This window comes from Phaenicophaeus curvirostris, chromosome 8 (genome assembly GCF_032191515.1).
Source record: "Phaenicophaeus curvirostris isolate KB17595 chromosome 8, BPBGC_Pcur_1.0, whole genome shotgun sequence".
In the NCBI taxonomy this organism is placed as follows: Eukaryota; Metazoa; Chordata; class Aves; order Cuculiformes; family Cuculidae; genus Phaenicophaeus; species Phaenicophaeus curvirostris.
The window spans coordinates 30248698-30265142 of record NC_091399.1 but is presented as its reverse complement, the minus strand read 5'-3'; the positions used below and the strand labels follow the sequence as shown (position 1 = coordinate 30265142).

Genomic DNA, 16445 nt, shown 5'->3' with positions numbered 1-16445 from the left:
CCAGAAGTATTTTGGCCTTTCTGTAGTTTGAGCTGGATTACAGCACCACATCAGTAGAAGTCCTAGTTAGGTGACTGTTAAACAGTTCCCACTTTGCATAGTGATAAGAAGCTAATGTGACTGCTGGAACACCTGCCAGATGCCAGGCATTGTTTTGATGAGTCTCTGACGTCTGTGAGACTTGTGATATTACATGCTTTTCAGGAGCTAGACAGTGCTACAAACAGGAGGCTGTGATACCCTCTTAAACAACTGACACTTAGGTAAGGCATTTCTAGGCAAACAAACAAATGAATAAACAGACTAAGAAATACACATGAACAATGGAGGGAGGAGGTTTCTTAAACATCTTACTGTGCTCTGGGGAGCAGCAGAACAAGTGGCTTTCATTTTCTTGGTGTTTCACTTACTGCCATTTGGTGTCCTCTTCATGGGAGGAGAGCTGGGATTAATTGCTGGTTTTGTGTATGTTTGTGTGTATGCATATAAACAGTTTATGCAGAAGTTCATTCACGTTCACAAAGCACTATTAGAAGGTTTCAACTACTGCCAATCCCCAGTCTTATTTATTATTTGGCCTTGCCAAATTGAATCTGCAGGGGTTACAGAAAGTGCATTTGAGGGTGTTGATATTTCTCTGGTCAAGAAAGCCAGTTGGTCTAATTCTTCTGCTGGGCCAGCAGAAAGCCCCTGCTAGCCATGCATGGATATTTCTCTCTCTTTCTTTCACTGGAAAATTGTAAGAACCAGAATTGCTCCAAAGACGATCACTGTCACAGAATCACAGAATCACAGAATCACAGAATAACCAGGTTGGAAGAGACCCACCGGATCACCGAGTCCAACCGTTCCTACCAAACACTAAACCATATCCCTCAGCACCTCGTCCACCCGTGCCTTAAACACCTCCAGGGAAGGTGACTCAACCACCTCCCTGGGCAGCCTGTTCCAGTGCCCAATGACCCTTTCTGTAAAGAATTTTTTCCTAACGTCTAGCCTAAACCTCCCCTGGCGGAGCTTGAGGCCATTCCCTCTTGTCCTGTCCCCTGTCACTTGGGAGAAGAGGCCAGCACCCTCCTCTCTACAACGTCCTTTCAGGTAGTTGTAGAGAGCAATGAGGTCACCCCTCAGCCTCCTCTTCTCCAGGCTAAACAACCCCAGCTCTCTCAGCCGTTCCCCATAAGGCCTGTTCTCCAGCCCTTTCACCAGCTTTGTTGCTCTTCTCTGGACTCTCTCCAGAGCCTCAACATCCTTCTTGTGGTGAGGGGCCCAGAACTGAACACAGTATTCGAGGAGCGGTCTCACCAGTGCAGAGTACAGAGGGAGGATAACCTCCCTGGACCTGCTGGTCACGCCGTTTCTGATCCAAGCCAAGATGCCATTGGCCTTCTTGGCCACCTGGGCACACTGCTGGCTCATATTCAGTCGGCTGTCAACCAACACCCCCAGGTCCCTCTCCTCCAGGCAGCTTTCTAGACAGACTTCTCCCAGTCTGTAGCACTGCATAGGGTTGTTGTGCCCCAAGTGCAGGACCCGGCATTTGGCCTTGTTAAACCTCATGCCATTGGACTCTGCCCAGCGGTCCAGCCTGTTCAGATCCCTTTGCAGAGCCTCCCGACCCTCCAGCAGGTCGACACTTCCACCCAGCTTAGTGTCGTCCGCAAACTTGCTCAGGGTGCACAATGTCCTCTCCATTTTCTCAGTAGAGGCTGTTAGTAGGAGACCTAGGTAGACCTCCATGACTCCTAGTGGCCAGTGCTTAACCAGTTAGATGCAGAAATAAGGAAACACCACCTTTATTCAGACCCTCTTCCCCTTGCATTTTTAGCTTTGTTGGTAACTCCTTGGAGAAGATGAACCTCCAAAGCTCCTTTGCAACGAGGTCTGCAGAAGACTTCAGGGAGGGGTGCTGCAAAGGCTCTCACCTTTATACAGTGACGTACTGTGCCTTTGTATCCTCATGATGCTCTTGTCCGTCATCCTCCCATACCCCTTGCTTGTCACCTTGCTGAGATCAGAGCTCTTTAATGTGCATGTGGTTTATTTCTGGGGTTCCTAAGTGTACCAACAGAAATAATAACAATAATAATATGCATTGCAATGATGGAGAGATACTTTGTGTGGCCAGTGCAAGTACACCTGTTTTATGGGGAGAAGACCCAGGCCCTGCTGTTTGTAACTAGTCAGTGAGGTTTGCTGCGTTCATTAAAAATTGGTCTTTCTTGTGGCCTCAGATGCCTTCTAGATATTCAAGATGTATTTCAAGATCTAGTCTCATAGGTTTCAATTAACAACTGAAAAAAGAGAATATAAAACCTTTTTTTCCCTAAGGTTTCAGTAGCAGCATGCATGCTTCATTAATGAGGAATTTTAATGAAGGATAGATTTGTCAGGCAGAACTATGTATTTGATATAAGCAGTTTCATTAGTATGAGTTAAAACAGGGAGGGAACCCAGGTGAAACTAGGCTAAGACAGAGAGAGATCTTATGTGAAGTCCATTACCATGAAATTTGATAAAACAGCATGAGACATTAAAGCAAGTGGAGTCTGGAGGAAGAAATCTCCTGTCTTCATCATGTTTCAAGGGTTCTGTCCATTACTGTGCAGAAAAAATGCCCACAGAGAGGCTGAAGTGTTGTCTGAACAACAGCCTGACAACTGTTTTGTTCTTTTCTTGGAAGCACTCAGGCCCTGTGATAAAAACAATGCCAATGGGCTGTGATAGTATTGTGGAGAAAGGCAAACTGGCTCTGTGTTCCTTTTTTTAGCTCAACAGCCATCGATGGCTAAGCAGATCAGATGTTTTACAGTGTCAGCTACAGAGAGGGAAAGCAGATTTAGTGTAACAGAGATGTGGGATCTTTTGCAGGCATGGTCTTCTTACAGCTCTTTGGTTCCGCACTTTTGCCTACTGCTCAGTTTAAGTAGTCCATGTCTCTCTCCTTCTAGTGATAGCAGCTACTTATGTGCCTGTGTTATCTGTTGTCTTGCAATTGTAAGAGACTGAATTGAACAAGGTACTTAAGGAAGACAAGTTGCCGTGCTTGTACAGATTTGTGGTCCACCTAGTATCTCAGCTTTGCCAGGGCCCAGCTTCAAGAGTATCGAAGGAAGTGCAGGAAACAGCACCGAGCATTCATTGAATAATTTGCCCTTAGTTTAAGTCTGAAGCTCCTGAAAATGTTTTGAGTCCCTCAAGCTAAGCAATTAGTATGTTACTCAGTGATGTCTCTGTAGAGAGTTTATTTTTAAGACGTGGTGGAAAATAAGGACTCTTGCAGATGTTTCTTCTCTTCAGAGGATCCAGTAGAGAAGAGAAAACAATTCCCAAAGGAGGCAATGTGGGAGCAGAAGTCAATTTGCATTGCATACGAGTAACAACAATTGTGTACTAGCTTTAATTCTACTGAGGAATCAACATCAAGCTGTCGGTTTGGGGATTTTTGTCAGACAGCTTCTTAATCTTGAAACTTGTCTTGATAGCAACTACTGGGATGGAACAAATGCATTCTCACTTTCTTTTATGTGCTTAAACAGAGGTCAGGAACGATTTGGGAATAACAACACATGAGATGAGAATAGTTTTGCAGCTGAGTTAGCAGACCTGCCGTTATGCATAGCTGTACACCTCAGTGTCCCAAAACCTGAAAACAACTGGAGAGGAGAGCAGACAGCCATAAACGTAGAGGTGAAAGAAAGATTTGTTAACCTCCTTGCCTTGTTTTCCAGTCTGTAGAATCTGAGATTGTAACTGCTGACATGAGATGGTCAGATTTAGTCACTACTGTTTTATTTCTTAGACACTGCACAAGCCACTGTGAATGCACTGTAGAATCAGAGCTGGCGCACAACCTAAGTCTAAACCAAAACTCTGGAAGTGTCACAATTAGACCTGAGGAAACTCAGTATTGCAGGTTGGGATGAACTGGATAAGAATTTTAAGCTTTGCAGAACTTGTTGAATGATAGAAGTTTATTTCCAGCACCTGAAAAATCTACTGTGTATAATTAATATGAAATCAGCTCAAAGAAACATATAAAGATCAGAGAGTTTATAAAGAGGAAACAGAGATTACATTGCCCAGTAATAAGTCCACCATTGTTCTTTCTTGAAGCAATATATATATGTTTATTTAAAAGTTAGTAAAAGAAAAGAGCTATATATTTACTCTCCTTACTAATGGTTTTCAAGCAATAAAAGAAAAAAATATGTGCGGAATAAAGCTTGAAATCATTCCAGTTCAATAAAAATGTAACCTTTAAATTTTCTTTTGTGGTGTAATACCATCACTTTAGATTCATCAGAAAGCCCGTGTATTCTTAGCAAATTTGGAAAGTGGTCAGGATTTCCAATCCAGAGGTAAGGCAGACACTCCAACATTTATTTTTGTCCAAAATCAGGGAGGAGAAGCAGAAATATTGGAAATTCATTGCACAGCACACAAAATAATTATTAGAAGACTCTGAAACCTTTCAGTTAACATTATGTGGCAAGTCTTTCAGTGGTACGTGGACATGTAGGTGTTGTAATTTGGATGCAAAGCACTTTCTTTCCTCTGTGAAGTACACTTCCAGGGTAAACCCGATGTGCCAGGACAACTTTATGTCTGTGCACTCCCAAGTTGAACCAGGATCCATGAGCAAGATGGGCAAGAGCCCTTCTTGAGCTATGGGATAGGTATTCTGTCTGAGGAGCTTTAAGTACAACTTCCTTGAGGCAGTGAGATGCCAAAGACAGCTGTATTGTGAGTATTTCACTTAAATCACACTATCCAAGTGGTAATAGCTTAGCACCTAATTGATATGGTGATTAGAAGATGGTGAAGATTTAGGGAATAGAGTCAGAGGTGAGACTGTGTGTCATGAGCAGAGAAGGATCTTATTTGATATTAATGTGGAAGAGGGAAGCAAGACTGGAGGGTTGACCCATCCTTCCTCTGTGGGCACAGCCCACCTTTTGAGGCTGAAGTGTGCATCTTGCACAATTTACACTAAAGATGCGTGAACAAAGGATTATTCAGTTTAAGAATTGAACCAAAAAGTCAAGAAGGGGAAATAAGTTCAGAGCAAATTGAAGTGGAGCATTTTGAGGACATTTTTGAAGGCAGGGTTTGGGTTTTGTTGGGATTTGTCATTTGTATTTATTAGTTGAGGTTTTCTTTTTAATTTAGATCAATTTTTAAACAAAAAAGGCCACTTTGTAGCATTTAAGTCTTTGAAAACAGAAGAATGAAAAAAGATTTAAAAGCTTTCTTCAGAAAGTGCTGAAATGAAACATTTTGACTTCTCTGCAATAAAAGAATTCATATGAAAATGGCATATTACAAATGTTGCATCTCTCTTCTCGTTTTTCAGCAAATTCAGCTGTTCAAGTTGCATTTCTTCTCCTACGCCCCCAGTCAGCTCACTTTTAATGAAATGGAATAGATAGCGAAAGTTTTGCTCAGTTCTCTATAGTTTCTCAAAATAAGAAGGAAAATATCACCATCCATGGGAATATCTTAACCTCACAAGCATTTCACTTCATTTATGCACATTTGAGAGTGTGCATATGTATGTGTGTATACTGAGTACCAAATTCCCTTTCAAACTAAGGTCATGGGTCTTGAACAACAGTGTTTCTTCCCAGAGAATACTCTGACATGGATTCCGAGTCCAGAGATACATCCAAGTTTGGAGTGGACTGTAATCCAATTTAACTACTTAATCTAATTTAACTGCTCATGAGATGTAGTTGACTGGAAAAAACAGTTTTGTTTCCAAATTCTGTTAAGAAATGGAAATGCTTTAACTTTAGCATACAGGCCTAAGGCAACTGAGTCCTACATAAAATAATCTCATTGTAATTAATCTAATCAGGTGAATGAATAATCAGGGGTTTTGCAGGTATTCTGTTTTGCTGTCTCTTGAGCCTAAATTAACCTCAGTAATTTATAGCGCTTACCTGAAGCATCACAGATAAGTTAGGTATGGGGAGAATATAATTCTCTGATATCTTTGCAATTACAAGAAAGAAAATAATAATTATCTATATATGCTTTCGTCTTGGAGGAGATGAACTCCACTGGTATGCACTAGCATCGCCTGATTATGTGAGAGACCATGGTCTAAATTCATACTTCACATTACTAGAAAGAGGCTTTATAAGCTGTGCTGGGGTGGGTTAGGATTTCTGCCTGGCTTTCTCGTTCTCCTTTTGTTTCTGCTCTCCAAGGACTTTGAAAATCTGAGTTTCATCCTAGCATGGAAGAAAACGGTAAAACCTCTTGTGGGAATGGAGATTCTGGTGCCCATCTTGTGGGTGTGCAGGACTGCTCTCTCTAAGTGAGGTTAAAAAAAGCAAAGATTTCTCTGTGTCCTATGGCAAGTGGAACAAGGATGCGTGCAAGGGACTGACAAATTCCTTCCTTGACAAAGACTCCCAAATTAGAATTTATGAGAAACCATGTATAATAAAGAGCTCTTAACTTAGTGTCTGGCTGTTATCCAGGTGCATCCCAAGAACGGTGGCATAAGGATAAAGCTGCCACATCACACATTCCTCACTATCACCACAGCTTCTCTCTTGATGAAACTAAATCTTTCCCTGTCCGACAGTTCTGAAAATTGAAGCAAGAAAACCTCAGCACCGCTGCTGTACTTGGAAGCTCGTGCAAAGCATGGCAGTCTTCTGAGAAAAACTTTTCCATTGCTCACGCTACCAAGACAAGATGCAAATAACAAATTGGCAAACTTGCATTTTAGAAGATTCTGCACATATCTGAGGGAACAGAAACGTTACCGCAAGACTGCTGGAAAAAAATAGATTGATGATTTAGTTGTGTGGAAGATGTGTACAGTCAGCAAAGTCATGTCCTCTCTCATGAGCTAAGGCAAGAGGAAATTCCTGGCCCTGCTGAAGCTCAGAGGAGGCTCAAAAGGACTCAAGCCAAATGATATTAGCATTACTCCAGCAGGATCAGTGGACAGAGGCATTAGTGGGATCTGCCCTGCCTGTTGCTCCCCTCAGACAACTGACAATGAATTGATGGTTGGGAAAACCCTTGTTGCTTGAAATGAGGTGCGGCACAAGGTGTAGTGTTAACATTAAGCAGCCTCCACCATAAGGGAAAGGTGGGCTGTTTGCATTTATGAAGGAGGTTATCAAGGTTATCAAGATGGTCACAGCTCTCTGAGCTACAGGAATTGGATACCTGGTGTGAGCAGTAGGAAGATGCTTTCATAGACAAGGAGAAAGGCACAGCTGGACTGCCAGGCCTCTTGGAGCTGAATGAAACTGGCACCTGGGCAACTTTTAGCCTGGGAATTATGAAAACAAGTTACTACAGGACTTGATGATGTTAATGTCATTTCTCTGAGCAGATCCACTTGGTAACTAGCAAATTCCAATGATGAGTCAAATTTCTATTGCCAGTGCTAGCACAGAGCAGCACTGGAGACCACAAGGCAGAGGATCGCCAAGACAGACTAATGGAGCATGCAGCTCAGCCTAAACTACTTGCTTGTTTGGTTTTGTTCTTTTAATTCTTAAAGAATTAGAAAAGGATGGCAAATTTCACCAGAAGTGAAACAAAACCACAGAAGTCTTTGTCTGTGGATTAAGTGTTTTCAAGAACTAGCAAGAATAAATGTTTTTCTGTTTTCACCCTGGTTTCTGTACCTTAAGCCACGTACAATATTTGCTGAGAATCTCAAGTTCCCTTATTTGGACTCTATTTAGAGAACTTGTTTTGCAGAACTGAGCATCCCAAGGAAGGAAATTAAGGTCAGAGATGACAAAAAACCCACCTAAGGGCCTGAAATACTTCTAGCTTCTCAAAGACCACCCCATGTGGGAATGATAGATTTAAAAATGGGTGGAACCACTAAGCCTGGGGTTGTATCAAGTTATTAATGAAAAATCTCCAAGATCTTTATGTGGACCAAGATATTTGGGTGGTACTTGCTCACTCTTTCTTCCAAAAAGGCACAGTGGCCTCGCAAATTGAAAACTAGCCCTGCTTTTTCTCTGATTTTAAAAATAACTCTGTATCTTGAAAAGCTGTCTCAGCAATAGTGAAAGAGTGGAAAAAAGTGTACTATATCCCCATGGTTTCATACAGCGCAGCTGTGCTAACAGAGTGCCTTGAGACTGAAACCAAAAGAAAGGCATGAAATAGTTGATAAAATGATCACTTGAATGAGCTTCACATAACGAGGAGATTTATTTTCTAGGTATCCTATTGTAGATGGGAAGTTTGGTCTTTTTTCTTTCACGGGAAAAACTCCAGAATATTAATAAATTCAGGCCCTATGTATTAATAAAATTTTTACTGAAATCAATGAGGAAGTTATCATCTGATAGGAAGCCTACCTTATTTTGAATTAAAATATTTAAATATTCTTTCAATATGTTTGGGTTAAATATCCATATTCTGCGAGATTAAAAGGTATGATTTTATTTCTGGTTGAATGTATATAGGTTGATGATCAGATTTGGGAACAACCAGGTCTCTAGATTTATTAAATCAAGTAAGCATCAACATGCAGTCTTCAACAGTCCATCCCAGGTCTTGGGGTAATTATTAGTAGTACAGGAATAATGGGAAAAGTATCAACCAAATGTAGAATACAGTTGCCACAATAGACTTATTCCCTATGAGCCACACTAATTTACAAGTGGTTAGTTTATAACTCTCTGAAGGTTAGAACATTTTAACATTTCTTCAGTGTTTATTTATTCTCTTGCCGAAGAATGTTCTGAAATATCAGGTTTACAACCTGTGGCTCATGTGATGGTAGTGGAAACAATTAAGCTCGAAGCTTTCAAAGCCACCACTGGGATTTTGATGCCCAAACTCATTAATTTTAATAAGAAGTGAGCTGCCAGTCGTCTTAAGTGGTTTCTAAAATCTCAACCCATAAAAACACCTCTCTACTGGTTCCAGTTTACTAGGAGCTCAGAGCAAGGTAAACACATGTAACAAAATAGTAGGTGTTAAAAAGTGGAAAGTATGTGTTCAGATGTGCCTAAGACCATTCAAGGAGCCAAATGGTGGCCCCAGCCTTGAGACGGCGGATGTGGATTGGTGTGGGGGCTGCTCGTACCTTCAGTGTCTCAGGGAAATACTGACTGATCAGAACATGAGGCGTAGTTTCAGTGGAAAAGGAGAAAAAAGTCAATGGAAACAAATCTTGGCAGCAGCTCAGTTCTAGCTGTGATGATCACATCGCTTGTTACCTTTGGGTTCTTTCGCATCTGCTCCATGTTCTTGCCTTCATAACATGTTTCTGTGCGCCACACCCTCGTGGCTCTTCTCTCTGGTGTGCAGATGGACAGTTTGGTTGAAGAAAGACCCAGGTGAATTCACAGCACACAGTGAAGAGAAGATGTATCTAGAGCAGTACCAGAATGACCTGTCTTTGGACAGTATCAAGCAATTTGTATTCCCATTGCTTTGGCGTAAGTGCAGGAGGCAATGAGGATGGGATTTTCTTGGCAATCATTGCTGCCTGCTGCCATTGCAGTTACCCATATGGTGTTTGTGTAATAGATGCCTAGTCTAGGTCCTTCCTACCTGCCTAACTCATCCTATCCAAGTTTGCATCTTCCAAGCTTCTAAATGGCTGCATTTGTATGTTGATACTTCACTGATCCACTATCATGGCTGGATAAAAATTAAGAACTGTCTGCTGTGACTTAAGAGACCCACACAATGCAAAACTATGACAGCCTTTCCTTTTCCGTGAGTTTGGAGATGGCTTTGCTTCAGCCATGAGCCTATGTCATACCCTAAGAAGTCTTGAAAGCTTTGGAGAGCACCAAGATCTCTCAAAGAAAGTTGCTGCACTGATGAAAATTCATCCTCAATGGGAAGCATGGAAAAAAGTCTTACTGGAGAAAAAAAAAATCCAGAACCAGTAGATCCGTCTGTGTGGACCGAGTATGAATGAGTTTGGAAGGGACTCACTGAGAGTCTGAACGCTTGGAAAGAGCGAAAATATGGGATTTTCTTGGATTCTTTTCTGGGATTTTCTTTTCTGGGATTTTTTATTAATGAAAGCAATCTTGGAGACCTTTAGAATTAGTTTAAACAAGCATCTTTTCTGTATCTGTCATATGATTTCTGAAGAACTTCATTAACGTTGGCTATGAGTGACAAATTTACTGTCATTTTTGCCAGTGAGTTTTGTAGTAGCAACAATTACTTCTCAGTAGCTATTGGAAGGACCTTCCGGTGAAAGATGATGCAGTGGAAATAGAGGTGGCCATCTTTACTGCTATTGTAATGGACTTCAAAAAATCTAAAAGAAAAAAAGCTGCCATTAGTAGTAGATGTGACTTTTTTGGAAGAAAACAAAACGTTCCAGAAATGAAACATGTGGTTTCACTTGCAGCACATTTTGTACATTGTCACCAATGAAGTTTAGAATTTTTTATTACTTTTTCATTAAAATGTCTTACTGGTTTCACTCAGGAGGCAAAACTTTTCACGTGGCTTTAATTGTTTCTGTCATAAAAGTCATAGCATCCATGTAATAGAAATAGTTTTGCAGACCACAGCTTCATATTGCCTATTAATTCTTTTCAATTTTCTGTACCTACAACTCATTGAGACATCCCAGAGACAGAAATAGTTCCTCTCTTGAAATTAAGACCAAACAGGAATTTCTACTGAAGTTAGGGGGAAAAAATCACTCTGTGTCAGTACTGGTTTATTAGGTTTTTGTTTCAGAAATCTTTGCTCACAAATGTAAGCTGACATGGCCACATATCAAAGGAGAGATTTTGTATTGACTTTTTTCTAAAATTAGCAAAACTCTAGAAGATTAAAGCAATAAAAGGCCTTTTTCTGCATAGTTACAGTCAGATGCAAGAGGGGATGGTATTTCAAACAAGAGTGAGGAGCTCTGGCAGTATTGTTTCAAGGTGGTTTTGTACAGGTCATGTACCCCCTTTTTTTGCTTCATTTCTTCGTTTTACAAAATCCACTGGAATTCAGGTCTTGCACATCCCATCCCAGCAGCCTTGCTGTTAGAACATGCTTCTGTCATCAGTCTGTGCTTCCCTTTCACCACTTCTAACTTGGATGTTATTGTTGCAGTCAGAACAATGACTTGTTTCCCACAGATGATGTTCAAAGTTTGAAAAAAAAAATAGGAACTAGTGAACTAGTGTTATCTCATTAATTTAAAATCAGCTTCTGTTGAGGTATCCGTTTTCCTCAGATCCTCAGAGAGCACCACAGTTTTGCCATTTAACCTTCAGCCCAGTGGGGGAGGTGATGATGTTGACCCCTACCAGGCTGTGAAGCCTGGAAGAAGTAATTAAAATGCCAGAAAACAGCAATAGCCTATCAGCTGCCTTTTCCCCCTTTTTGAGTTTAGTGTTTATTTGAAAGCTTGCTAGGAAATGCTATTGCTGGCTTCAGTTGCTGCCCCAGAGCAAAAGCCTTTCTCCTTGTACAACTTCTTAGCAGCTAGGAGCACCCACCAAGTAGTGTAGTCCTCTGCTTCCACTTTTTCATAGCATGGTTCCTTGCTTATTCATCAAGTATTTAAATATTGTGTTTTGCAGCTCAAGGATGACAAAGACAAGCCCAGCCTTAGAAGGGTCCTCAGCAACAGCCCTGCCTGCTGTCCAGCTTTCTGAGCAGGTCCCACTGACTTCTCCTTCCCTGAAGCCCCTGCACATGGACGAAGAAGACAGCCTGTCTCCTCACCTCCTGTTGCCAGACAGCATCAGCCAGTTGGAAGAGTTTGGAAGACAGAAGAAATGGCACAAGAAGCAGCACAAACACCATCGCCAGAGGCAGTTCAATGACCTCTGGGTTCGGATAGAAGACAGGTAAGTCACATATTTTATGTTCCCTGTCCTCTTCCTGCTGTTTCCTAAATAGTTGCTCCTTATAGATCCCAGCTCTTGTTGATTAGAACATAAGGAGGGTTGGAAAAAGGCTTAATGGGAAAGACAGGGAGTGACATCATATTTTTAGAGCATAAATAAGAACAAAGAGGAAGGCTTGTAGGCATGTTTGATCCAAAAGTTAAAAGAAATAAAGCTAATGCTTCAAATATTTAAAATATACAGGAACAAAAACTCGTCAGAGTGAAAACAGGAAAACGTGATAATTGAAAGTATTTTATGTTTGCTCTCTTTCTTCTAATAGTTATTGTCTTTCCTGTCAGTGTACTGCCCAAAGATTCGACCACTTTACAACCATGCAGAATATTCCTGGGAGTTTTACGATTTTGACATATTTGACTTTCAGTCTTCTTAACTGTGTTTTGGAGATGAAATGTTTTAATATCTCAGACCACATTGAAAACAACAAACTGAGGCGAAATTAACTATTTAACTAAGGCCTCTGTGTGAAGAGAATGGAGGTAGGCACATTTCCATTGCAATTCCAATCTCGGTCCGTGGTTAAAAACTCCCATTCAGTGTTTGAATAAGAGCCTTCCTGTTTGACCAGGGCTTCTTGATGTGTGCTTTTAGGATTCCTGGGCAATTTATTCTCCCACCTCTAAAACTGGTAAAGCTCTTTGCGCCTTTATCCAGGCCAAGTCATGGGTATATAAACAGCCACAATGTTTATAGATCTGCTAACAAGTAAAAGGAATGAAATAATCTGTTGGGAACTGGCTCCTTGCCTATATATGTAATGATTGTCTTCGAGCATTAGTCTTATTCCCATTTTTACAACACCTAAAGGTCTTGCAAGTAAAATGAGTCAGAATCTTTCCGAGACTTCTTCCTTTGCTAAGGACAAAAACTCCATATATTTGTGTTCTGAGATTTAATTTTTTTAATTCATTCTTTCTAATGGAGCAGTTGTAGCTTATTCTCTTCTTGGAGTGATGTAAAGGTCGTTATTAAGGTGGTGCATATTAATCGTAATGTAGTAAGGCTGAGGTTCTGAGGTTAAAGCCAGCCTTGATAAGAAGGATCAGATGTGGATTCACCTGTTTTGTTCTTAAAGTGTGTTCGGTGGTTGGATCATCTCCACAAAGAAGTTTAAGCATGAGCTAAAAGGCAGTTGGTCCTACCTAGTTGATTACCTCGAGGACAAGGGACTTTTCTATCTTTCTTCTGCCTGGAGGATGCCACGTCATGGTGTCTCAGGGTGTCGCTGCTTTCACAAGGGTGTCTGGTCGAGCTCACCATATCTGTCATATGAGTGCTTAAATAGTAGGATCTGATGGGATCCTGTCAGTTACGCTCAATCCTTCTGCCTACATCCTATCTACACAGAAAGGATATTCAATATTGGGCCCAATATGGCTGTGGAAATGTGCAGCTGGGGGCTTAAAGCCACAGTGCTTGCATAGCTTTGGCAGGCTTTTGTGCCTTTTGCTGTTTTAATTTCAGTAAGAAATGGTCCTGGGAAAAGTATTTAAAAGGGTAGTTCCCCAGGTTAGATATAAATTATTCAGTCTCTGCTCCTGCAAGATTTTATCTGAATCAAGATGTTTAACCCCTCTGCTTCCATTTCATAAGGGTGGAGATTGGGATAAGAAAGTTTCCACTCCCACCACATTGGTGACAAACCAAATGCTGTATGTCACCTGCCTTGCTAAAGATCCCAGGAAGATATTATTGGGAGATCACAGTCCTAGAAATGAGGAAAGACTGGAAGAAGAGAAGTCTGCCTTACTGCTTTCAGATGGCTTTAGTGCTTCTACAGTTCTGGAGTAACTTGTGGTGTTTTCTTGGGAACAAAACAAAAATTACAAACTGTTCAGCTAAATCAGGGACTTGCAACGAACTCTGGTTTCCCCATAAATTGTATGGAGTCTCAACTTTCATAAACCAGCTGCTGCATATTGTGCTTTTGGCAGTTGGGTTTCATCAGCATTAATTGCAAGCTGGACCTCGCACAAGGCAATAAACAGTGAGTTCTCTCTGACTAGTTCCTTTGTAATTGGTAAAAAGGAGCAGAAACGTGTGCCTGTCACCAGACTTTGTGGCATGATCATTCTTGTGAAGAAACAGCTAGGATGGCTAATAATTTGGGCAATGATACGAAACTTGTCTTGTTCACCTTTGAGAAAAAGTAGACAGATTTAGATTATTGTTCTGGCATTTGGGTGAAAACTGCATAAAACTCATTGTTTCCATGCAAGGTCTCCAAAATTCAGTTGTCTGAGCTGCCTTTCGACCTGAGAAGTCAAAGAGAAATATACAGGTGGAGGACAAATCCAGGCAAATTTAAACCAGAATATTGATTCTTGTGTGAACCTCATTGAACTGTGAAATGACTGTAGTTCATACAGCTCTTTTCGAAAGCTTTATTGACCATGGATTAGAGGACTTTATGAGCCATGAATTGCAGGGCTTTTATGGACTATGCATTTCTAGGCTATCTCATACACTTCCATGGAAATCTTGGGGTGTTTTTTTAAGCTACCAACACAGAAACAAAGGAAATGAACACAGGAGAACAATCTTAAAGGAACATCAAAGGTCTGACTCCAACCTATAAAAGCCAGGAAATCCATAATTAATGATTCCACTAAGACTTCAGCTCACACAGTTGTTCTGGTCTGATCTGAGGTTATAGCTACAATCTGAAATGGCCTCATGAAAAATGAGTCATCATTTAATGTCACACGTCATTATTAGTATTTACTTTCAGTTATACTTTAGAGATTGTCCTTTCCATTTTGTTCTGTCTTAACAGCTGAGGCATTTGAGTCAGCACCCCTGAGCGGACAGTGTTTAGATTTGTGTGTTGGAGGGTTAGTACCGCTGTGGAGGATGAGAAAGCTTCTGCTCTGTCTTCTCCCTGTCTTTGACAGAGCTAAGATTTGCTGATCTCCTGGGTAATGAGCTACACTGAAGGCTATTAAAAAATAAAAAATGCTGATGAAATGTGTGGTTTCCTCTCCCTTCTGCCTCCCCCAAAATCTAAACAAAATGAAAAAGTCCTGCCTGGCTGCAGTTTGTGCTTGAGATTATTTGTCAAGAATAAAAATTAAATGGAGATTTCAGGCAGCGGGATTTGTTTCTTTAACTCTTTAATTTTCCAGAAATGTGCAGATTCAGAGTCTGTCTTTGCGAGGAATTTGAACCTACACAAAAATTAAACCCTAAGTAGCTCCCATAGGCAAAAACCAGCTGGGGCAGCAGGGAGGGGAGGCAAAACCCTTGGGTTGGAAGCCTGAAGTTTGGCGTACAGAGCACGTTATTGTTCCTGTTGACACTGCGTTAGCTGAGCTTCCCCATATAATATAAGTAATTAATTACAGATCATTTCCTTGCTTTTCATGATGAGCTGCTCTGTTAATTGAAAGAGTAAAGAAACGTCTGTGACGTTCAGGATCGCACCTTTCTTCTAATGGGCAAATGGTGTAAGGCTACAAATAAAACCAACCCAAGAGTACAGAAAACCTCTCCCAGCTGGGGGGAGAGTATTATAACTCCTGAGGCCCTGATGCGGTGTGGGAGGAGAGCTGCTGGGAAAACAAAGAGTTAGTAACTGGGAGTGTGTTTCAGGTGGTGTGAAGTTTGGAAGGAGCGATGACTGCTGGGGGATATGAAAGAGTAGTAGGAAGAGAGATTTAAAGAGAATGTAATGGGCAAATTTATTTATTCGCACTGCCAGGGAAGAGATCTGGGTGAAAATGGTGTTTGGAAGGACACAGGACACACAGACGCTTCACTTGCACAAGAAAGAAATTAATTACTTTAAGAAAATAAGAGGAAAATAATTGTTGTCAGAAGAGAAAAAAAGAAATTTTCAACCCAGATGTAAGCTCAGCCCTGCAAAACCTGCTAGTAGTGGGAAATGAAATTTATTTCCCTGGTAATTGGAGATGGCATTTCTCTGATAGCCCAGTGCTGCCTATTCAGCCCTAAATGAATGCAATAACATTAAAAATATCAATTTCTTTTGGAAACAACAGTTGTTTTAGGTAAAAAAAAAAGTTGTACCTGTGGTGGATGAAGGGAAACAGTGCGCAATAAACTGCACTAAGTGTGCCTGTATAGAGTGAACCTTATCAGTTTGGATGGAATTTAAGCACTTAGCCTGTTATCCTTTCTTTCAAGACAATGCAGTGATGGAAAACAGAACTCTGTCAACTCAGACAAACTTTTAATTTCACTTAACTACATCTGAAAAGTAAATTTCAGTAAATGAATCCAAATTGCTTCCTTTTCACAACACACGGTGCTGAAATACAGTACTTAACTTCATTAAAGAAAAGACTGCTTTTCTTTAGAGGAGACCTAGACACTTTTGAAGTCTAACAGGTAAATTGTGGTCAGATGATTTCCCTCCATATGGCAGCTTTGAGCTTGAAATTTCCATCACTGGGGCCTTGTTTGTTTAAATTATTCTATCCGCCTCCCTGGTAAGAATATTGCTCAGAGTGCATGCCTACTGATACTCATGGGGAGAGGGTATCAATCGCTTCTCCAGCCTGTCTCCATGCAGCCGAGTAAGCAGTTGCCACCATT

The 16445-nt window shown here is 40.9% G+C and overlaps 1 protein-coding gene across 1 annotated transcript in view; it reads left to right on the top strand.

Annotated features, from left to right (window-relative positions):
- TRABD2B (TraB domain containing 2B) overlaps positions 1-16445 on the top strand; it is a 288663-nt gene that overhangs the window by 252931 nt on the left and 19287 nt on the right. Inside the window, exon 6 of the mRNA XM_069863039.1 lies at positions 11559-11828. Within this exon, the coding sequence (XP_069719140.1) occupies positions 11559-11828 (270 nt within the window). The remainder of the gene's footprint in view (positions 1-11558; positions 11829-16445) is intronic.